The sequence below is a fragment of the Nymphalis io genome, chromosome 17, assembly GCF_905147045.1.
Source record: "Nymphalis io chromosome 17, ilAglIoxx1.1, whole genome shotgun sequence".
NCBI lineage: Eukaryota > Metazoa > Arthropoda > Insecta > Lepidoptera > Nymphalidae > Nymphalis > Nymphalis io.
This window is the reverse complement of record NC_065904.1, coordinates 8,421,278-8,447,248: the sequence shown is the minus strand read 5'-3', so window position 1 is coordinate 8,447,248 and position 25,971 is coordinate 8,421,278. Positions and strand designations below refer to the sequence as shown.

The 25,971-nt window shown below is 34.2% G+C and overlaps 2 protein-coding genes across 2 annotated transcripts in view; one reads left to right on the top strand and one right to left on the bottom strand.

The window, feature by feature from the left end:
- LOC126774808 (sodium channel protein 60E-like) overlaps positions 1-25,971 on the bottom strand; it is a 181,036-nt gene that overhangs the window by 59,634 nt on the left and 95,431 nt on the right. The window contains exon 3 of the mRNA XM_050496419.1: positions 12,864-13,072. Coding sequence (XP_050352376.1) covers positions 12,864-13,072 — 209 coding nt within the window. The remainder of the gene's footprint in view (positions 1-12,863; positions 13,073-25,971) is intronic.
- Positions 1-25,971, top strand: part of LOC126774818 (zinc finger protein 608-like) — a 361,874-nt gene that overhangs the window by 273,148 nt on the left and 62,755 nt on the right. The window lies entirely within an intron of this gene.

Genomic DNA, 25,971 nt, shown 5'->3' with positions numbered 1-25,971 from the left:
TAGATAAAATAAATATTACCTGTAGGCCTATTCTGTAAGAAATCACTTCATTACTCACCCGTGAAATGTTGACAATCGACTTGTGGTGATGTACTAATTTGATGTTCTTAAAAGTTGATAAATATTATGGTTAATGTCGTATATCACTTTTTGACATTTCACGACGACGAGTTTTCGCGCGGTGTTTCACGAGTTTATTTTTAAAGAATAGCCGTAGTGTAATGTAAAGCAGCTGTACTAAAACTTAACATAACTCTTCGTAACCGTATCAAACATTTTGTTAGCTCACTTGTTGTTTGATTAAGACATTGTTTAGTTTTACCCAAAACTTGTGCTAGATTAGACATACATCTGGGTGTGTTGTTGTAAAGGTGAAGGGTCGATTTAGTAGAAACTGCTTTACAAATATTTGTACACGTAACATCTTTTTTGTATTCTTGTTAAAAAAATCGATGCGTAAAATTAAGTCTCAATTTCTAATTGCTGAACTGTTTTTGCTTTCGAGAAGGTTGGAGCGTATCCCACCACGCTACTCCAATGTGTGGTAGATTTTCATTCGACAACCCGCAATCATCGGTTAAGATTAACATATTTTAACTGAGCTTCTTAAATACAATGTTTATGTTTCAGGATCTGTAACTGCCTCATCGTTTCAACAGAAAAATTATAAGGCTGCAGATTTAAAAGTCCTAGATTCTAATACTAATTCGTGTCTTACTGAGTTTTTCTGACAAAAAAAATCAGTAGCTGTTCTTCTTCTTTATTACTAAACCTGTTTAATTGAAGTCATTGCCCCCTAACAAAGCTACGAGTAAAACATTGTTATACCTACCTTGCACCTGATACAGATATATTTAGCACAAAAAATATCGTTTGTTTGTATATATATACATACATTTGTATGTATGTGATTTTATCAATGCATTATTTTAGTAGTATTTATATATATATATTTAAGTAAAACCGCATATAAAATATATATTTACACTATAGTGGATGAAATAAAACGATCCCATATTAAGATATAGAAGTAGTTCAACACAATTTACTTTGTCGAGTAAATTATTCTTTAATTTTATTACAGCTCCTTTTACTCAATCTGATAATGTCAGTCGCCTGACATAACATGACTTCATTGCTAACACACGATAATAAAGTTTTCAGTCTGACAAATCCGCGATACACGGTATTAATAAATACTGCTTATGATAAGCAGGAACCTGCTGATGTAGGAAGGCATTATTAACTTGTACTATTATTTCAAGCTTGTTTAAACTAGTTTAACTTCCTATTAGTATAATATTATTACGAATGCGAAAGAGACTCTAGTCTGTTTGCCTGATTGTTTTTTTTGATGAAATTTGGTATGAAACAAGCTAGAACCACAAAGGACTAGGCTACTTTTTGATACGTAGCACTTGCTCCCCTCCCTAATATTTGTACGAAGCCGCGGGCGAAAATTATTATATATAATATGGATTATTTCTTTATATTCTATAGGTTTTTTTTTAATATATTTGCCGGGAAGGCAAATGACTACTCCGCCTGATGGTAAGTGGTAGTAGAATCCAAACGCGACGACGGCCAGTTCAGTCTGCAAGAATGTTCTACTCTAGCCCCCCCACCTTGCCGGCCCGCAAGATGCCTCTTCTCAAAAGCCTCGTTTGAAGGAAAACGTTCAAATATCTTTCATCCGACTGACTTTACACTTCGTTTATGTTGATTCTTGCGTGATTATGTTATAGTGTTATCAACGTTTCTAACGTATCTTATATATTTAATAGATGGCGTGTGAGTCGCATAGGCTTATATACAGAAAAATGTTGCAACCATTGATTAGTTTTAGTTAGTATAAAAAAATATTTTATTTTATATAAATAGTATAAAGAAATAAACAGTCGATAAAATAATCAATAGATTTAATTTTGAAAGCAAAAACGATATAACATTAAAGCAGTTGCTGCAGTGTAGTTTACACTGTGTAATTACACTTATTAGAAATAGTTTTCGATCGCACCGAAGTGTCGAATGTAAGTAGCTATTAAATTGAAATTGGCCAATTCCAATTCAATACCAGCATCTAAAATAGTTCGCCGCTAGTTTCAAACTTCACTAGTTTATTATTGAAATTTATCGTCGAAAAACTGATAATTACGAACACTTGATTAAATTCTTTTTAAATGATAAAAATTGCGTGATCGCCCATTAATTTTATCTTTCATATTTAACAACAGAGACATCATATTTACATATCTGTTATTTAGTATAACTAAAGTTTCGATCACTATCGATTTGACGCGTCGTCGTTAACTCGTTAGTACAACACGAGTAGGATGTACGTAATACGTCAAAAACAAATGACGCAAGAAAAACCGTTTCAATTCACGCTTTAACCTTAATTACACTATTAGGTTTTTGGACATGAAGTTACATAAATTTGGCTATGGAAAGATATTTATACATTACCATAAAATATGTATATAATTAAAAAAAAATATGCGAGTGCACTTTTAATAATATGGTTATTATAAAAAAGTTTGTATTTTAATCAATATTATATGCAATACAACCACGGGCGAGGTTGTCTCAGTCTGGTCCAGGTACATGTTACTGAGTATTCCGAATAGCTGTTAGGAGTACCTATTCAGAATAAAGATAAAATAAAACTTTATTTTGTTACAAAATGACAAAGCTATCAACGAGGTATTTTAAAAAAAGGTATTTTCGAACAAATTTTCGAACTGAATTTTAAAGCAGTGCCACGAAACTGATTGGACTGAAATTTTGCACAAACTTTCGGTGCTTATGTCAATATAACCTATACTATCCTGTATACATTGATGCTGAAAATGGATGATCCATTTGTTAAACATTGGGGAGGAACTTCATGTATCAACTCGTTTTAGACCCCTTAAGTCGCTTACTAATTTATTAAATTTGTTATTATAATGTAACAGGAAATTTAGTTGTGAAATGAGTTCATATATATTTAACACGTTCAGAGACTCAAATAGGTGCCTTAATGGATCTTCTCGTACGTTTACGACTCCGGAAAGAGTCTTACGTTCAAATAATACCTTATATCGTTTATTTCCGTGGACTTTTGAGAAAAGATTAAAGTTTTACTGTAAGTAAGGAGCTGTTTTATTTATATGTCAAAAAACTTACGGCACACATTGTCTTTTATATTTTTAATAAAAGAACACAGACGAGAAATTATTACGACGAAAATGAACATGAATAAAATATCTTCAACTGTCGCAAAAATTATTGGTGACTCGTGCTGCAACAAAGGTAGTCTTCGTCAACAGATTGAGCATCCAACATCGCTGTTCTCCAATATCGATTCTATGCTGTCGGTCACTTCAGTCACTTCAGCCTGTAAACTACGCTCTCATGTTTTTTTTTCAAATAAGTCCATGGAAATAACGTGACATATTATGTAGAAGTCAATTCAATTATTGATTATCAGAAAGCGTCCTTTCATAGATTGCAAGTATTAACTGTAATTGTAATAACAAGCAGTATATTGTTAGAAGATCACCTATGTGAAAACAGCACCGAAAAATGAAACTATTGTAGACGGGTATATATGTAAGTACTGTATAGTAGTAACAACCGGTGAATGTCCCACTGCTGAGCTAAGGCCTCCTCTCCCTTTTTGAGAGGAAATTTTAAGAGCTTATTCCATTCCACCACGCTGCTTCAATGCGTGTTGGTGGAATACATATGTGGCAGAATTTCAGTGAAATTAGACATATGCAGGTTTCCTATAATGTTTTCCTTCACAGTCAAGCACGATGAATTATAACCACAAATTAAGTACATGAAAAAACAGTGGTGCTTGCCTGGGTTTGAACCCACGATCATCGGTTAAGATTCACGCGTTCTTACCACTAGGCCATCTGACTGTACAAAATAAAAAACTACTTAGTGCCATACGTAGGATTGTTATATAAGTCAGCGAAGTGTTTACCACAACCTTCTTGTCGAGCTCTCAGTACAATACAAACTAAAACAGGCTGAGATACTCCGCAATCACGAGCGTGCTCTTTGATGCAAGAAGTCACTAACTATATGAGAATCCTTATAAGTTCATAAATCTACCTTTAGAAAGAATCTCGCTACATTGTTCTTCATAAGTAAAATACTTTATTATTTTTCAGGTAGTAGGGCTTAGGTACCGCTTAGTATTGTACACAACAATATTAATAAATCTGGTTTAGATGAGTGAATCAGTATACCAACAGACGCAAGGATCAGCACACAGTACTAATGTCTATGGGCGATGCTGACCACATACCATCAGTCAGGAAGATTGACAGTCTGCCTATTTATTAAGTAATTTATTAAGTCATTTCATATGTCAATATAATGATTTTGATTAGCATCATTTTGAGTAATTATTTTCAATTATTTGCATTACTCATCTTTTATTGAGTACTTATTGTTAAAGTGGTGGTATAACCAGGTAAGAATGACACGAAGCCGACGGGTACTAAGGACGTGTTCGAACAACAATGCTGTGTGACGAATGACAAATAACATTTTATCCTAAATATCTCCTAACAATATAATTTTAATAGAAGGATTTTCTTTTATGTTATTTGTAGGCGGATGAGCAAATGGGCCACCTGATGTTAAGTGATCACCACCGTCCATAGACATTGGTAATGTAAGAAGTATTAACCATTCCTTATATCGCCAATGCCCCACCAACCTTCGGAACAAAGATTTTATGTCCCTTGTGCCTGTAGTTCCACTGACTCTCTCATACTTCAAACCGGGACACAACAATACTGAGTATTGTCGTTTGGCGTTGAATATCTGGTGAGTGGGTGGTACCTACCCAGACGGGCTTGCACAAAGCCCTACCACCTAGTATTTGACGAGGATTAAAAATATGTAAATGTTGAAATAAATAAAAAAAGAACTGTACGAAATACTACGTAATATATATAGCAGAGCTATCAGCAAATCGTATGGAATATGAAAATATTAGGTTTCTTTTTATTTAGTAGTCTTTGCCAATTAAAGATGGGCTAAATAAAAGCCCAACATTAGCCGATTAGTGTTCAAACTAAAAGTATTTAAATAAGCTTCTTGGTCTTGCAACGATTCAAAGCAAGATCTTTAGTATCTATTAATGTACATACAAAAATTACATTGACAGAAATATTATAAGTAATTAAATATTTTAAAACATTCAAATTTTATCGTATGTTCAGATTATATATATAACAGAAGTTTAGAAAACTGCCTCGTTGGTCTAGTGGCTTAATGTAAGGCCGCAGACTCGGAGGTCCTGGGTAGTATTCCCAGGTCGGGCCAATAAAAAGTTGTTGGGTTTTTCTGTCAGAAAATTCTCAGTAGTAGCCTGGAGTCTGGAAGTTAGAAGTAGGTACACTCCCGTGCCTCGGAAAACTCTTTCCGGTCGTGTCGGATTGCCGTCCTATCGGATTATGAGAGTTAGGGAATAGAGAGTGTACCTGTGTTTGCACATACACTTGTGCACTATAATATCTCCTGCTTAGTTGGCTAATCTCTCTTAAAATTGGCCGCCGTGGCCAAAATCGGTCTAGAGGACATTATTTACAATAGAAGTATACAAACAAACTTCAAATATTATTTATTGGTAATATCAATATTCACATACCAACATTACAACGATGCCCCTAATTATAATAATTAATTTGGAGTGCTTCATTATTTATTCGACTATGTTTATTATTTAATACTAGCTACCTGTCCCGGCTTCGCATGTGTAGGGTACATAAGCCGTTTATATTTTAAAAACTTGTTTTGGCAATGGCCTTTGCTGGCCTACCTCATCACAATCGGATGAACCGTATAGGAACGCATTTATGACATGCAAACATTTATTTTGAATTATTAAGCAAAGAATAAGATATATATTTCATTCGAGCAAATTAAATGCTGTTCTTTTAAAGTATTACAAGTAAAAGTTCATTGTCAACTTATTGTTGAAAGAAGAAGAGAAATCGGTGTGTGATTATTATCCGCTACCATAAAATAGTTACTTCTAAACAAATCACAAAAATTACTCCAGGTCCTATTCTAAGACATATTCTACTTACGTAATTAGTTTCATTCAAATTTGATCAACAGTTATGAAAAATTCCAAACACACGAAATATAGCACATTAGCAAGATTGAAATATATAACGAACAACAACACAACAATGAGCTATAATGTATAGAACAATTTTTTTTATTATTTATATTTGTTTCCTTTTATACAGATTTTTGCGTCCTTGCCTTTTTGATTTTCCATCATTTATGACTCCGTTACGTTCTTATTATATTGTTAATGTAATTAATTATAAATATGTATGTAATTATATAATTGTATGACTGTTATACTATATTTAATAATTATCATAATGACAAATATACGTTTGTGTCTTTGTTAAACAGTCATGAATTGCGGCCACGATTCTTGCGCTAAAGAAGATGGATTAAAGTTGCTACTCTTTGGTTAGTCAGCTTCTCAAACACCGTGGAGTTTTTTATTGTCATTTCCCACTTTATAGCGCTTCTCGAAACGGAGCAAACTCGGCCTCTCTGATGAGCTGTTTAATTTGAATATATACCCTTAAATCAAGATAAAAACTATTTACAGATAAAATCAGGGTCGTCTTTACCTTCATACTGTTTTGGAGATCCAAAAGCTCATTTACCTATCCGGATTGACGTTTTCTAGGGAAGGCTAATGATTAGGCACAGAGCCAAGAAACTTCTTCAATTATCTAAGGAGTCACCTCAAGACATTCTTGTTTTCCCTGCGATCCCGCTCATTCATTTGTTCCAATTCATTCATCAATACCTACAGCTAAGACAAATAAAGTGGATTAGAATATATTGAGGAGACGGTACTCTTGAATTGTTTTACTGAATTTATATTGCTTTTTATTTGTTAATAACTAGTTGTTTACGATAGTATGTCTACGATTCGGTATCTTTCTTATTTTCAGATACCAGAATACTGTAATAAAATTTAATTGATCGTCCCGATTGGAGAGTTGGCTGAATCTCATACGAGTAAACCTACAAATGTTATTTTTTATTAAGTACATCAATACACGTTTTTTATGCAAGTCACTCTTAATAATTTAGATGTAAATTTTATACGAGTTATTATATGTAAATTTATTATGTTAAATATTCGAGGTCAATATTTAGTGTACTCTCAATTGTGAAAATATAAAGTATATAATTCTATCTCCATTCTTAATCGTAACAAATCTGCCAAATCTTAGGTTTATAAATTATTATATATATTGGTTATAGATCTCCTATTTTGAATCTCATAACGCGGATACCAAAAATTAATGACAGGTCACAGACAATAATTTATAAAATCAATAAAATATAATATGACAGATGTCATTATTGACATTAAAACGCAACAAATTATAATGATTTAAAAATATTAAAACGGTCGCGATGCTACATAGCTTATGTATAAATATTTTGAAATATGTTGTAATAGAGCTGGTAAATCCAATGGCATAGACTGATCGCTCTAACTGTAACGTCACCGGCTTTCCCGCCAATTTGTCCCTAATGATACCGATAACCACGCCGATAACCTTACCGACATGACATTTGGCGATCGATCCTTCCCTCAACATGACCAAACGTTTATAACATCTGTTTTATCTAATACGATATCTGTTGTCATAATAATTATTGACTTTGTTAAATTCAAGAATATATTCTTGAATTTAACAAAGTCAATAATTATAGTGAGTTCATTACAATTGAGTACTTAGTATATAGTTATATATATTTTTATATAGTATAAATATATATTTTATATAAAAAAAACAATGTATGTATTACTTTAAATAAATTCAGAGACGAGTGTATACTCAACAAAAAGAGATCGATAAAATATTAGCAATAATACTTAGTATGAACAAATTATAAAAATATATTCAAATATTTTTTTATATGATTTTAGTATTTACTTTTAACCTCTGTGTTGTATAATTCTGTCAACAATCTACATATTTCATCTCACTATACCATTGAAAATACAAATGGTATGAAAACAAGCTGCTACCAATTACTCGTCACTCACTATGAACGAGTGTCATGACATCGCCACTGGCAAGTTATTTCCGCCCTCAATTAATCTTACCGCGGCTTTCAGGACATTCTGTTTTATTTTAATAAAAAAGAAGTAAAACATATTGCTACCATTTCATTAACGACGAAATAAAAAAAAATATTGTGAATTATTATTTTAGCATTAATGCAACACTTTTGCAGTATCTTGATTGGTACAAACTTTGCCAGAGATTATCCATTATCAAAGATGGGTGTGGCGCGTCTATAAAACGATTCATGATATTTTCGCCATCAATATTAGGTATGGGTGTTTAATTTTTGCCTATTATTTTATCAAGAATTATTTTGTTAAAACTTATATTTATAGAAAATATGCTTAAAATAGAAAGAAGTAAAAATCAAACGTCCATACAATTTATCAATCTTAGGAACTCATTTAAATCCATTTCACATTAATCATAAATAAGCGTTTAGAATCACTATATATTCGTACGTTGCTGTATCATATCGAAAGCGCATTCTGTTACAAGTGAATCATGCCTCCAACGTGACTTCGAACGACATTACACTAAGTTTCAGACATAAATGGCAAAGGATTGATGGATGGTATTAAGCGAGTGCTGTAAATCTTTAATAATATTGTAAGGAACTATAAGAATGATAATTTAATTTAAAGATAAAATGTATAAACGTTGTATGTTATTGACTTCGATGATGACATTTGAGTATGGAACAAAGAATTCTCGAAATTTTGAATTTTAGAAGAAAAATTTATCTTACAAAAATAATTGGTATGGTGACCAGTTAATTTACTTGTCGACATTTTAATCTGCAACAAGGATTTCAGAAACGGTAAATTTAGGAATCAAAATTGATCTTAATATGATAATTTACAAACTTCTCTTCTTATCTTGATAATATGTGATTTATCTTATTTCTTAAAATTACCTACATTAATAACTACTTATGTTAAGTATTACAGATGGACAACATTCAGCTTAGTTTAGGATCAGATGGCCATGTTTGAATAATGTCCCAGGATATTATATATACTATATATTATTATATTTAAAATATTATTTAATCTGTAGGTACAGATTATAACGAATTATCTTTACTAAAAACACAATTCAATAAATAAGTAAAAAGTAGTAATTTCGATAATCTTGAACCACACAAGCATGAACATATTCACCAGCATGGAAACTATATAAAATTTTACTACCACAATATATCAAGCATCCTTTAAACAATGAAATAATAAGCGAACAAGGCGAGATTATGAAGGTGTCAATAGCAGGTATTACGTTATGCAAACTACCCGCTGGCGTCGCTGCAGAAACTACGTGATCGGAAATTTGAATCTCCCATTCAGTGATAGAATCCATGTCAGGTGAGACAAGAATACATAAATTAAACCTACATATACGAGTTTATAATCGTAGATTATTTGATACTGTTTCGTATTGAATTTTCACTTAGTAATATTCGATATTTTCATTATCAGTTGTTCCGAAGTAATTGGTTATGAAAGCCGAGATGGCCCAGTGGTAAGAACGCGTGAATCTTAACCGATGATCGTGGGTTCAAACCCGGGCAAGCACCACTGAATTTTCATGTGCTTAATTTGTGATTATAATTCATCTCGTGCTTTACGGTGAAGGAAAACATCGTGAGGAAACCTGCATGTGTCTAATTTCACTGAAGTTCTGCCACATGTGAATTCTACCAACCCGCATTGGAGCAGCGTGGTGGAATAAGCTCCAAACCTTCTCCTCAAAAAGAGGAGAGGAGGCCTTTAGCCCAGCAGTGGGACATTCACAGGCTGTTTCGGTCGGTTCGGTCGGTCGGTCGGTAATTGGTTATAAGAATGTGATGTAAGAACATTTAAGTTATTAAAGTGTGCTGATAATATTCATAGATTACCTGAATTTTTTGTAGAACAAACTGTCTTCTACTTGAATGTAAATAGCAAAAAAAACAATCAAAGAATTTTCAAATAGTATTTGCTAAAAATATGGAATATTTCTAGTTTCACTGAAACTACAGTTTGGTTGTATGAAATTAAATTATTCTGTATTAAGAATCTACAAAAGTAGTAAGCATCGTTGTTTTGGTAAATTTATTGTTAGGTGTGATTTTATCAGAGAGACTAATTAATACAACGAGGAACACCAGACCGCCACTTCAAATAAAAAAAATAAATAAACTGAGATAAGTTACACTTTTTAATAATGAGTATTGTTTTTTTTTTTTTATATAGAATAGGAAGGCGGACGAGCATATGGGCCACCTGATGCTAAGTGGTCACCAAACGCCCTTAGACATTGGCATTGTAAGAAATGTTAACCATCGCTTACATCACCAATGCGCCACCAACCTTGGGAACTAAGATGTTATGTCCCTTGTGCCTGTAATTACACTGGCTCACTCACCCTTCAAACCGGAACACAACAATACCAAGTACTGCTGTTTTGCGGTAGAATATCTGATGAGTGGGTGGTACCTACCCAGACGAGCTTGCACAAAGCTCTACCACCAGTAAAAATATATTAAAATGTTGTTATGCACTTGTAATAATATATTAAAATAATAAAAGATGAGAACGAAAATATAAGTAATAGTTCTCACAATCTCAGTAAGTGTTGAGGGAACAATTTTGTGACATTAGAAAATTGGTCTTTATCCGATGTCGTGACATTCACCTCGAAGTCAGAGACACGACGCCCTAATGGGAATATTGCGCAGTGAGAAACTCGCTTCGAAATTGCTTTTACTTTTATTTATCGCTATTATTGAACTCTGATTTACAATACGCGCGATCTATGCGTCTAGTGCGATTTTTTTTTCTTATTCGAAAGCGATGACTTTAACTGCGATTTGTATGGAATGAAAACAACAAACAGCGCTGTCTAGTGACATTAATTGTAATAATTCTATCAAAGTGAAGTTAATGGCTCACTAATGAATGAGTAAAAAAACTCGCAAGCCTATTGCGAGTTTTTTTACACTGAGATTCCAGCCCGATATTAGTCACAGGTGGCATCGCAAATATAGCGTCAGTAGCGCTATTGTCGTCTCCACTCAAAAGTGGTAAATAGGAATATTAGTAAATGTAGTAAATGTGATGTGAATATGTATATTAATACGTTAATCATTGATAATAGTATTTTTTGCTATTGTACATGACACAACGTCTTCGAGAACCTTCAGGGCGGGCAATTTATATTATATTTTGCATATTGTTATATTTTTTTTTTGATTTGACATGTTGCTGTTGGCCCAAGTAGCCTCGACAGCGTCACCAGACGGGGGGCGAGTCTTTAAGATACTCAGCCATGTTCAGCCTTACTCCAGATGTTGCCTACTTAAAGGTTCAGATTACGCGTGTGCCTCCTGTGTGCATTTACATATATTCAAATAAATGTAATACCCAATACCAACAGATGTGACCCACATGCGGTGCAAGTATTGCAACCGCACTGGGAACCTGGGGGGTGCCTGGGGCGAGGGTCAATATCAAATACTGTACTAAATTCACTAGTGCTGAATCGAGTATGGCTTATTAAGTATTGATATATTCGGCGTTGTGTTGTGTTTTATATTTATTTAGAGTATAAGTCTTCCTTCGATAACCATAGATAAATAACAATGCTGTACTGTGTTACACTAAAATTATGTTAATTAAAATTAAGAATGGAATTGGAAAAAATAAAGTAATTGTTTATTATGTTTATTGATGTAATAAATTCTTATGAATTATCGTACCTTAATCTGTAAATATTCAAGATACTGCTTGCATGGCGCAGGAGAAATAACTTGATACTTAATGTATTCATAGAATATGACTAACAGAATTTTCTAATTCATGTTATTATTAATTTATTAAACTTTATATTTTATAAAAATATTTATATTTATTATGAAACTATTATTTCGGATTTCCTACTAAAAAGGAACGTTATGTCGTTTTATATTTACAGCAAAATATTAAAAATTTAAAATAATCTTTGGGTAAAGGTGAACTTACTATATTACCGTTATTTTAAAGTATATACTAACAAAACATATTAAACTTGAAAAAAAACTCCTAGAGGCGAAAAACAGATTACTATCAAGCGAATTCTGCACGTTCATTGGTAAACTATTTCGTCATCGGCTGCCATCGACCAATGATCATTCAGATTAAAATACAATTTAATAATCTGCTTTTAATCAGCGCTTCAGAAACTGGAGGTTAGATTCTTTACAGCCAACATCATACTTAATCCATGAATGAGACTTGCAATTACTCGTCACCATCCTTTTCAATTATCTGACTTCAAACTGATGGAATTACGAGAGGCTCGTGAATTCGTGAACGAATGAACTATTATGATTTTAGTTTGAGTTCCATTCATCTTGTTATTACGAGAAAATAATTACTGTAACATCAGCATTTATAGAAGAATATTTATACGTCCTTGCAATACATATGAACATGATTATGAAGTCAAGTGTGGTAAATATAAAAATATAGTATAATATATATACTATAATTTTCATATATATATGTGTGTGTAGTGTGTGTAATTGCACGTAATAAATAAAATCAATAATAAATACACAAGCAATTTTATTACGCACGAGTGTTTGCTAGACAGCTCACGAAAACTCAACGGTACTTACCCGGACTTGAATCCGCAATTCGATGAAGATTCTTCTATCTATAATACATTATGTTTCCCAGAAAAAAGCTAAAATATTTATATAATAAATAAACTTACTCAGCTTCTTCGATCGTCTCCGACATGGCGAGGAAGACACAGTTGAGCAGAATGGTGGCCATGACGAAGTAGTCGAAGTACTGATTGGTGGATAGGTAGACACACGCGCGCCGCACTGACGACCAGGGTGACCACCAGAACAGCGACCGAGTAGCCGTGAACCGGTGAATATAGTTCTTACGAAAACGTTTTGACACAACACAGAAAGTCTGAAACAAAGAAGATATTCTTCTAAAGCATCTTTTGGTATATAACTACAGAAGAATGTTAAAGAGGTTGAAAATGTTTGTTTGTTTTTCGAAATGAATATTGCTGGCCCCAACGTCATCTCCGGCGAGTAAACTTTTATGCTTACTTCTAGTTTCAATTATTACAAATAAATTCATCTTTTACTTTATTTACTGAACAGTTATCTATTTATTAGAAGCCTAGTAAGGCTTTGTGGTAGTCCTACTCACTGGTTTCTATAACTCACCGTTTATTCTATTACTATTGAACGGTAATTACGCGTGTAATTAATTATAAAGAACATAAATCTTAGATTCAGTGGTTCTCGGCGCTATGATGTTCGTAGAACTGGTTTGTTAATTTTACAGTGCCATTTTCTATAGGAAAAGGGTCAAGTTGATTTGGTCACAAGTAAATAAAATTAATTCAAATTTCATCAACATTCATCTTCTTCAAGAAATAAAATCAAAGTTATTCGAGAAATTAATTCAATTTTCACATTTTCTTTCATCTCCGAACGTGAGCAAAATATCAATACATTTTTTTGGCTAAGCGAATATATTTGTATGTTTTTTTCTATTATTACATGATAATTCATTTAATTATAATTTTATCAATTACCTTAACTACACATGCATAATAACTTTTAACGTACAAATACATCTGCAAATTATTTTCATATTACGTCACTGTTAATATCATGATATCATATAGCGTGATTTTTTTTTATAAAGAAAACAATCATGTCTTATTGAAAAAATAATACATTCTAATTGAAAAGTCCAAAAACAGGATGGTTATTTTAATTCGATTCGAATTTCGCCTACTCGTAATAATTCGACTAAATTACTGGTGAGTGAGTCAGTATAATACAGGCACAAGGGACATAACATCTTAGTTCCCAAGGTCGGTGGTGCATTGGCGATGTAAGCTATAGTTAACATTTCTCACAATGCCGATGTCTATGGGCGCTGGTGACCACTTACCATCAAGTGGCCCATTAACCGTCCGCCTTCCTACTGTATAAAAAAAATTATAACCACTAAAAAAGACCTTTATTTAATAAAAAACAACCCGTTATAATTTATGCCGGCTCGAAATGTAATTACTCATTTTCAATTGTATTGTGAAGAGCGAGTTTCACAAAACTTTACCTGCCCGTTAAATTTACGAGTATAACACTATTTCCTTTGTTTTTTATGTTATTATTACGTAATGTAAGTTTATTCTTTCCACGTCTCGTATCTTAACTAATTATATAAGGAAAGTTTTCTAAGTTACTGTTGTTTTACTCACAATATGCTGATGTTAACTTCCTTACTTTGTATTTAATAATGAACTTAATTATATTTTATTTCCTTTGGAATTTTAAATGTAAATTATAAATTAACTAGCGTGTCGCCATCGAGTTCGTCTGCGTAACATTTACATTTTACGGTTTAACGAAATAAAATTTCGTTATTCTTATTTAACCGTACCCGTACCGTAACAGCCTGTGAATGTCCCACTGCTGGGCTAAAGGCCTCCGCACCTCTTTTTGAGGAGAAGGTTTTATTCTCTCTCTTATTTAACTGTCTTGTGAAAATGTTTTTATATTAAAAGCTAACAGTGCTTTTCTGTGAGAACACTTCATTTCCAACCCGTTAAATGTTAACAACTGTCTTGTGGTGATATACTATTTTGATGCGTGTATTCTTGACATGTTTTAGGATCATAGTATCTACCTATATAGGTTTTTTATAGAAAAGCAATTTTCCAAAAATGTAAAAATATTCCTAACCTAAAAATAACCCGGGTTCCTTCAAACGAGGAGTGAAGAGGCATCTTGCGGGCCGGCAAGGCGAAGGCGGCTAGTGCAGACCGTTTTTCCCATCTGTACTGGCCGTCGTCACGTTTGGACTCTACTACCACTTACCATCAGGTGGAGTAGAGTCATTTGCCCTCCCGACGAATATATATATATATATATATATATATATATATATATATATATATATATATATATAATAGATGGAAAGAAGGACGAATTTATGTATAGATTTTTTTAATAAATCATCGGAGTTATCGGGCAAAAACATTTACAGTTAACACTCGCCAAGAGAACCAGAATAAAGAGTGAATGCAATAATCCACACTGCCTGTACACTAAGTATTTTATATCCTTAATGTAAATAATTCTTATGACCAAATAGTAAAATGTAATATATTATTTATACTTATTTACTAATATTATATATGTGAAAGTTAGTTGTTTTTTTTTCTTGTTGTTGTTGTAATGCTATTCTATTCTTAACTATTCAACCTACCAAATAAAGGAGATTAAAAATTTGGTTTTATTCGACGTTTGTAATCATAAATAAATTATTACAATTAATATTAAATTAATCAAGATTGTAATTACTTATAAAATATGCAAAGATTACATAACATACGTATACTATATAATGAACTTGAATAAATTATATATTCATTAAAGATTATCTCTGTTTACGTGTGTAATCGAAGTACTTACGTAAACAAAATTCGTCGCTCCCGTTTGTACCTATTATGAATATATTAACCGTCACCAACTGTCCACACTTCCATATAGGCGCCTCAAATTTACATGATTTATGTAGTATAGTTAATATATATTCAATAATAATTGTTTGTAGTATTTCAATGTCTTCGTTCTAAAACTGGTGGTAGGGCTTTGTGCATGCTCGTCTGGGTTGGTACCACCCACTCATCAGATATTCTACCGTAATACAGCAGTACTTGATATTGTTGTGTTCTGGTTTGAAGGGTAAGTGAGCCAGTGTAATTACAGGCACAAGGGACATAACATTTTAGTTCCCAAGGTTGGTGGCGCATTGGTGCTGTAAGCGATGGTTAACATTTCTTGCAATGCCAATGTCTATGGGCGTTGGTGACCACTTACCATCAGGTGGCCCATATGCTCGTCCGCCTTCCCATTCTATAAAAAAACTCTCTTTTTTGGACAATAAACTTGATTGGTAATTTTCAATTGTAAGTAAAAAAATGAAGTTATTAAAGTTTTAATGCTTGGTGTGAATTATTATATAGAAACCATGATTAATTTTTAATAGATATATTCAGTGTATATACTACGAAGGCTATTTCAATTTAAATTGAAAAGTATTTGTTAGTCATATAACAACGCTCAACGCTTGATCAATTCTAAGAAAAGTAAGCATAAAAGTCGATAATGTTGTGCGAGAGAACATAAGAACTTTTTAAGACATGAAAATTACTTCATTTAAAAAACAGAAATTAATACTTACGCGGATAGCAGCTAATTCATTTATAATTTTAATATATTTCTTTTTCGTTCATGTGACATTTATACGAGTAAAATTCCAAGGTCAAATTCGATAGTAACGTTTCTGTATGTAGCCTTTGAGTGATTTTGTTTTCGACACACGTGGTAAAATGTGTAAAAACAAACAAACTTTAAATTTACATAGTACAAGCAATGTACTGATACAACTCCGCTCTACTAATACATCTTTATTTATCATACATTGTAAAACATTATTCTGCTTAAATATTTATATTCAATTAATTTTACTTAAATTTCCGATATCAACTTCATTCAAATGCAATTTTTTCACAAATCCATAGTGATTTACAACCGATTTTTATAAATTTTAAATCTCGATGTATAAATGTATACTCATCCTGTAATTTTTATTAACAATAGTTCAAAATACTTGTTTTTTTTAGATTTTTAATATTACGTATTGAATTAACAGCCAATCAAATAAGCCTTAAGGTAGCGAGCTAGTTAAATTTAAGTGGTGAAAATCGATACCCGTGTTTCCTATTAAACTTTAAAGATGCATTATAGACTTGAACAAAGATATAATTGGAAATTCAGAAGACTGTATGCATAAAGTTTTGTTAGTTGTTTGTCTTAACTTTGTTTTGTACGTAGTTAACAAGTATTTCAAAGAGAAACTATTTAACCTTTACACAAATACATTGCATACACATAACACCCGTGTTAGTTGAATAACACTATGCATTAAGTTATTCTTAGAAAAATCGTATTACGAAAATTAACCCCATATTAAAGTAAATTGTACTTCCGAACACTGAAACATTCCATGATGCCTAAACTTTAATATCTGCAATGCGGATTTTAAATAACTATACCGTATTCCTTCTATCATAAATAATATGGTTGTTCTTAATTTTTTTTTGTTAAATTACTTTAAAAGTTGGTCTCGTCTGTACCGTCAAGGTTCTCTGTAAAAATATTCCAGACTAATTGAGCTCTATCTACTTGGCATTGTTACGTTTTTATTTCTTAGATATAGCCAACCGAACGTACATAGTAAAAAAAAATTGAAGATTTTACATTTTTTTAATAGTCTTTTTGAATATATATACGAGTAATAATATTAATAAATAAATAATTATATTGCCTTATGACGTCTTCCCTTGGGTATATTTTTCAATGGTTTTTTTTACGAAAGCTTGAAATGCGAACGAAGTGTACCTTACACTTCGTTCGCATTTCAAACAGGCAATTATTTAACATACAGAAATGTAATTTTAGTTGTTTTTGGTTAGATATGAATGTTGACTCAGTGTATTTGTCATTGGCCCTTTTAGCCTTGACAGCGTCAACGGATTTAATCAGGTCAATAAGATGTAGAGAATCCACTTAAGGGTCTTCGTTGTGAGTCCGCGAGTCCAATGGGTACCTGCCTCCTGAGAGGCTTATACTCGGCTTAGAATATCGTTGTTTGAAATTTGTAGAAATTATATTAAGATGTAGAATACAAGATAGATAAACAAGTAAAAACAATAAACCTTTATTTTCTTAAATCATGAAATATGCTTAAAGACTAAGAAAGTCCCTAACAAACATTATAGTGTCAAAACAATGAAACTTTGGTATCAAGGTTATCGCAATAATAAAATCAGATTATATTAGATCATTCTAACTAATATTATAAATGCGATGTAAGTTTGTTTGTTACGCTTTCGCGCCTAAACCACTAAACCGATTTTAAAAATTCTTTCACCAATGAAGATACATTATCAGCGAGTAACATACATTTTGTCCCCGTATTCCCACCGGCACGGGAACTATGCGGGTGAAACCGCGGGCAAAACACTAGTATTATAGAATGCAAATATTTGAAAGAGAAGAAAATACTTCACCCTTGTGACTTAGTTGTTCATTTTAACACAATCATTTTAACCATTTATTAATAAATAAACAAATTTTTGTAGTATTTTAGTTTGATACAATATACCGTTTAGTCGTAAATTGAGTAATTTGCAAAGTTACACGCTTATAATGAAGATACTAAAAGGAATGTTATTAGCTTATTTATTTCATTCTTCCCTGTAAATAATAACACAAATATGAATCCTTAGTAATATTAAAAATGTGAAACTGATATCGTTTATTTGTATGATACGCTTTCACGTCTGGCACAGAAAAATAAATACTCTTTTATCAATCATATATGTATATATTCATTTAATATACTAATATTAGATAACACTCATAAAGTCTTGTAAAGCAAAACTTATTTATTAATACTTTTTTAACATTAGCATTTATTATATTTATTGGTTAATGCATAATACACGAAAACACTCTTTTCAATTCTATTCATCTCATGTTAATTTCTAATAATCTCATAGACATGAGATGAATAGAAATTAACTTAATACGCAATTGCATTAAAACAATCAAATCTTAATTGAGTTCATGTTACTCACTCTAACTTTTGACATTTAATAATTAAAACTTGTGGAATTAAAATTAGTACCATAAACACCACTGCTATTTTAAACTTGGCAATTATTTTTAGTGCAATATTTGTTGTTTTCAGTATAATTTTAGAAATCTAGAATGATCATAGTCATATAACTATAATGAAATTCAATTTGTTCAAATATTTGAAATATATCTGAAACTAGTGTTCGCCAGCAGTTTCGCCCGTTAGTATGGAGGTTCGGTCAGTATTACATAGAAGTTACCTATATCCTTCCTTGGGCTAGTGGCTTGCTGTGTGCGGCTTCATCAAAATTAGTCCAGGGTTTATCCGTAACAGACAGACAAACAGACATTATTACTTTCGTATTTATAATATTAGTATAGATAAAGTGCCCGCTGTTATTACTTCATATAAAGGATAATATCGTGAGGGAATCTGTTTATATGTAACTTTTCTACATGTTTACTCAGCAATCCTCACAGGTGTAACTCCAAAACCTTATTCTTAATTTGAGAAGAGGCCTTTCCTTCATTTTAAAACTATACCTCTTACATTCTGATAAGAACAAAACGACCACAAATGTGAAAAGCGACGCCAACTATTTATTAATATCGTTATTGTAAAGTGGTGATGACTACTTACGATAAGATATCATTCTGCCCGTCAGCCTACCTATATTTAAAAAAAAAAGTAAAAAAAATTGCGGTTCCCTCATAGGAATACAGCTCAATTAAAGTGTTATTTTACTTTACTTTAATGCAACACCGCACCGGCATTATGCTTCATGCATTCAGTACGTTATATTTACGTTAATATCGTCCGATTTCACTATATGTTACAATTGGTTGTGAACGGAAAAATACAGATATCTCTCAGAAAATAAAGTCTTAAACATGCATGTTTTTTTTTATATTATAGATAGGTGGATAGGCAAATGACCCTGATGGTAATATGAGTGATGAGTATGAAGCTACTAAGTGACTGGGAACTTTTTTCAAATTTATATTTAACAGAGACTTGAATGGTCTGTTGTGTACTATGTTCCTAGTCATCTTATGACATGTATAATATACTATTATTCATATGTTTATATATACATTATAGCTTTGTTTTTATTTTTTGTTGTTGTTACGTTTGTATGTATGTTTATTTTTGATTATAAAGTACCGCCTTCACGGATATCTGCTTAGCCTAAAGGTTGACTGGCAGAGAATGCCTTCAAGCATTAAATCCGCCTTTTGGTCCTACTACACAATGTGGTGGTCAAGGAAGTTTTTTCTGTTTACTGCTGCATTGGAAGATGTTTTCAAGCTTCTGGACTGGAACGGACTTGGCATCAATATCAACGGCGAGTACATCACTCATCTTCGATTTGCCGATGACATTGTAATTATGGCTGAGACCTTGGAAGACCTCGGCACTATGCTCGATGACCTCAGCAGGGTTTCCCAACAAGTAGGTCTAAAAATGAACATGGACAAAATGTAAATCATGTCGAATATCCGTGTTGCACCCACTCAAGTCAAGGTTGGAAATTCTGCACTCGAAGTTGTACACAACTATGTCTACCTAGGTCAGACCACCCAACTAGGTAGGTCCAACTTCGAGAAAGAGGTCAATCGTCGAATTCAACTCAGTTTGGCAGCGTTCGGGAAGCTACACGATATCTTCTCATCCCAAATACCGCAGTGTCTCAAGTCGAAAGTCTTCGACCGGTGTGTGTTGCCAGTGATGACTTATGGATTAGAGACGTGGTCGCTCACAATGGGCCTCATAAGAAGGTTCAAGGTCACTCAAAGGGCAATGGAGAGGGCTATGCTCGGAGTTTCTCTGTGAGATCGGATCAGAAATGATGAAATCCGCAGGCGAACCAAAGTAACCGACATAGCCCGAAGAATTACTAAATTGAAGTGGCAGTGGGCGGGGCACATTGCTCGCAGAACCGACGCCCGCTGGGGCAGAAAGGTTCTCGAGTGGCGACCACGAACCGAAAGACGCAGCGTGGGCAGGCCCCCTACAAGGTGGCCCGACAACTTAGAACGAGTCGCGGGAAGCCGTTGGATGCGGGCAGCGCAAGACCGGCCAAACGTGGAAATCTTTGGGGGAGGCCTTTGTCCAGCAGTGGACGTCTTCGGCTGATATGATGATGATGAAATAAATAAATAATATATATTGTTAGATAAATTTTATATAACAAAATCGATCTCTATGCAAAAGACAATACAACAAAATATTATTGTTAATATAATCGTTTAAGGTTTAGAATACTTGTTTGCATTATGCGTAAAAACAAAATGTAACTTAACGAAAACAAATACAGCTCTTACCGGTAGGTAACTTAAAATAAAAATATAAAACTTAAACCAATCTTGTTGTCGACATAAAACTTGGCCAGTTGGCATTTAGCCAGCTTATGACAGTTTAATGTTCTCGCTCCGATATTATTTAGGTTATTAGATTCGCTAAGCGCAGCTCGCCATGCTGATATTTAATTCACTACACGACTTCTATAGTTCTAAGTTAAAGTAGTATCTTTGAATTGTTATACTATCCGATAGAAATAAAACTTTTTATTTTGTTTTTATTCTATTTATACAAAATAAAGTTTATTTATTTATAGCATTTATAAATGGTCATCTTAACCATTAACACTATTAGAAATATAATGGTGTATATATTAACATAGAAGACAACTACCAGAGGGTGTTCGGAGAGTTTTTTTTATTCTTATTCAGTTGAGGTGGGTAGACAGGCAAATGGACCATCTGATGGTAACATCATTAATAAATATTTGATTACAACTATTTGCAGGGTAAGGCCGACTCGTATGCCGTGACGGAAAACGACATGACGATCTGTTCGTCGTTCGCATCGGTTCTCTGCTCCCTTTTGTATGTATGTGTATAAATATTATTAGAAAAATATATTTATTTTATTAATGAGACGCCATATTTTTATTTACTTCATATTATTATTATTCTATATTTATTTATTGGGCTTTAACTATAAATTATTTCCGATGGTCGCTTAATATAATCTTGTAAAATGACGATTCAAAAGTGCTCTTAAGCATGCTTTAATAAATATGTTTTTAAAACGTAATAGTTCTAGCCAGATTAAGCTGTTAGGCTGGGCTTAGTTTAGCTTATTTCTTCACGCTGCTCCATTGCGGGCTTGGGGATACATCTGCGATAGAATTTCACCAGACACGTGCAGGTTTCGATTTATTTTAATGTTTAATGTATTGCCAGCGTTTGAATGCGCAATCATCGACTTAGATTCATAACTTCTAACCAATGTGACATCTCGGCTCATATTTTGTTTTTTGCGTTGAAAAAACTATCAATGGAAGTGGGAACACTCAAACTTCAACTCACAGAGATCATTTCTTTTTCAATTACACAAACATACAAAAATTTAAAAAAAATACCAAAAAATATGTATATAATTTATAAAACAACTGTAGCAAATTATGATTAGCAGTGTTTTTTTATTTTATTTATATACGGCTTTACTGCTCTGGGTACAAATCCTTTACAGCCTTTCTTAAAACACGTGTTCTTTTAACTCTTACACAAGGGATAAGAGAAACAAAAGGGGACTCTGAACTTAATAAAGGTTACAAACGAAACATCTCTCTGTAATAAAATACATATATATATATTACAGTAGGCCGCAGTTGGAAATATGTTCATTACATTTTTGTCCTTATAACAAAGCGGTAAGGGCTATGTTGAAATAATTTATTTTGTACGTAAAAGTTTTGCCGCAACAAATTGTAATCCGCAATTTAGCGCTGTTTTACTTCATGTTTCTGTATTCCTTTGTGTTATTTGTATTTCTTGTTTCTATTTCATAAAATAATTTATTATATCATACATTTCAAAATTCGAAAATAATTTTTATATTCGTATGTATTTTTGTATATAGATGATGTGATTATGCTTGGACATGGAAATGTGTAGCTTTTATCATTCTATAATTTATAAATTATTAACATAATGAGCTCAGCTAACGCACCACGTATGCGGAAATGGTCCGGGTTTGAACCTGCAATCTTCAGTTAACAGTCCATATTCATATAATCATATTCCAACCACTCGACCATCTCTGATGCTCATCTTTGAACAGATAATTACATAACATTGTTTGATATTTTTTTTAAATAACCGCATAAATAAATTAAATTCTTTTGGCAGAACAATGCGAGTTAATCTTAAGTTCTATGTAGATCGGCGATAATAAGACTTAATATACCGAGTTTTTTTTTTCTTACAATTAATAGGCCAGCGTTTGACCGTTGACTTGCCTGATGTTAAGCATCGACACGGTCTAAGATGTAGCACGCTTGCCTATAAGAAACCTGTTTACTCTGGATTTGAAGACACCAACATTGTACCTATCAGGAAATACGGACTCAGGCAAAGCATTCCATAGTTGCGCAGTGCGAATAATGAATGTAGACTTAAATGTAATAATGTAGACTTACGCTTCTAACGTAGGCGGGGAATTTCCACTGTGTACCTATGGCCCTTAAGTCGCGTTTGCCTGGCCGTTCGAGAGTAAAAAGATACCAAGTTTTCGAGCGGCTATTTGGGCTTTGGACTCAATAAAAGAGCCGAAATTTAGAGTCGACGTGAGAGTAATGCCAAGAAGGTCAAGATGGTCAGTTATAGGTACAGACACATTTCAGAAAGAAGGAGGTAGCTGAAATTCCCTCTTTTTGGCGGAAAACAAACACGCCTGCGTCTTAGATGCATTCAACATGACCAGATTGGCATCGCCCCATTCGGACACTGCCTTAAGGGTCACGCTCAGGCGCTCTACCATGGCCTCTCTCTGAGCCTGGATTTGGGCCTCACTAGCTCGCGCGTTGGACTTGTTTTTTTTTTTTTTTTTATAGAATAGGAAGGCGGACGAGCATATGGGCCACCTGATGGTAAGTGGTCACCAACGCTCTTAGACATTAGCATTGTAAGAAATGTCAACCATCGCTTACATATCCAATGCGCCACCAACCTTGGGAACTAAGATTTTATGTCCCTTGTGCCTGTAATTACACTGGCTCACTCACCCTTCAAACCGGAACACAACAATATCAAGTATTGCTGTTTTGCGGTAGAATATCTGATGAGTGGGTGGTACCTACCCAGACGAGCTTGCACAAAGCCCTACCACCACTTGTGCAACTGTGACAACTGTGCAATCATCTGCGTACCCATGGATACCGGACAACAGCAGATCATTAATGTGCAGCAGAAATAGTATCGCCGAGAGCACTGACACCTGGGGAACACCGGCATTTATAGCCATTTGATCCGACGAGTGGCCATCAACCACTACTCGTAACGATCGATTCCTCAGGAAGTCTGAAATGCACGCACACAGGCTAGCAGGCAGGCCATATGCAGGAAGCTTGCTGATAAGGCCATCATGTTTGGCATGATGGCCAAACCAAAGTTTCCTTCAAGTTAACCTTCGAGATATCCAAAGAAACAGCAAGTGCCTCCCCGTGTTTCTCTTCAGATGTGTGTGACGTACACCAGAAGATCACCAGTGGACCGGTTTCGGCGAAACCCGTACTGTCGGTCACTGAGAATGTCATTGGCTTCCAGGTACGTCAGGAGCCTAGTATTTATGATAGGTTCCATTGTCTTGCACAAAATGGACATAACCGAGATGGGTCTGTAATTAGCAGAGTCAACATGACTGCCCTTTTTAGGCACGGGCTGCACGTTAGCAAGTTTCCAGGACTTAGGCACTTGACCAGTCTCAAGAGAGAGGCGAAACAGACGTGTCAGGATAGGAGACAGTTCAGGCACACAGTTCCTCAGAACAATTGCTGGAATGCCATCAGGTCCGCTTGCTTTGTTCACGTCTTGACTGCGTAGCGTTTTGCGAACTTCCTTTTGCCGAATGCGTATGTCACTCATATGAGTGTCGGCGGTAGGTGTTGCTGGAGGTGTCGCGCTACCAGCGTCAAGACGTGAAGACTCCGCAAATAGAGACGCAAACAGGTTTGCTTTCTCTTCAGCGGTGTGAGCAAGCTTCCCTTCAGGCTTCTGAAGGGGAGGCAGTGAGGGCCGACAAAAGTTCGGTTCAACTGCTTTAGCTAGGGACCAATACGCTTTGCTACCCGAGGGGTACAAAGCCAGTTTGTTCCCTATTCGACTAGTATGATCGAAGCGTGACTTTTGCATAGCTTTCTTGCATGACTTGGCGGCTTTATTAAAGGCTCTCTTTTTTTGGCGTATATCCCTCGCTTTGCGGTCGGTTGTCGGACGGACAACCAATCTGCGTCTTCGTAAGAAACAAGAGTTGGGGTTTCTCAGTCTCAAGGTGGTAGTCGACTGGCACGATATTAGAGTGCAACCCTCTAATGTTGCTGAGGTGCACTTTAAGCGAGAGGGAGTGCAACCTCTGTAAAATTTTCTCTTTTTTGTTTCTTGGCCATTTGCTGCAGAGTTTAAAGGTAGAGAGTCGAAAGTAGAACGAGGCGCCATGCTGCTAAGACACGATGATACACACACGGAATATCGCGCACACTGATGGGGGACTAGGCTGGAGACTGCAGGGACGCCCGAGCCCCCCCAAGGATGTCCATCGGGCCCTCTCATCCGGTCGCTGACCGGCACGATGGCGCAACCTCGGGATCCTTTTCGTCAACATCGGCAACCTTTTATGAGTGGCTAGCTCACTACTTGGGCCCCCATCTATCTGCGTTCGGCCAGTGGTGCACCATGCCTCGGATCCCGCTACCCTCCACGACTAGTCTCCCGATGTGGCGATTCCAGTATGCATTGTTTTCGAGCTTTTGCAGGGACGCAACTGTTCTGACCCGACTCTCAGAAAAAGTTTGACTCCTATAAATGGAGAATGACTTTTTTTTTATAGTATATAGCCAGACATTGCCATTGTAAGAAATGTAACTGTAATGTGTAAATGTAACCATCGCTTACATTGCCATTGCGTCACCAACCTTGGGAACTAAAATGTTATGTCCCTTGTGACTGTCATTATATTGGCTCACCCACCCTTCAAACCGGAACACAACAATACCAAGCACTGCTGCCTGATAAAATCTGATACATACAACTTCTTGCGCCTTACAAAATTATCTAGTGACATTTGAATAT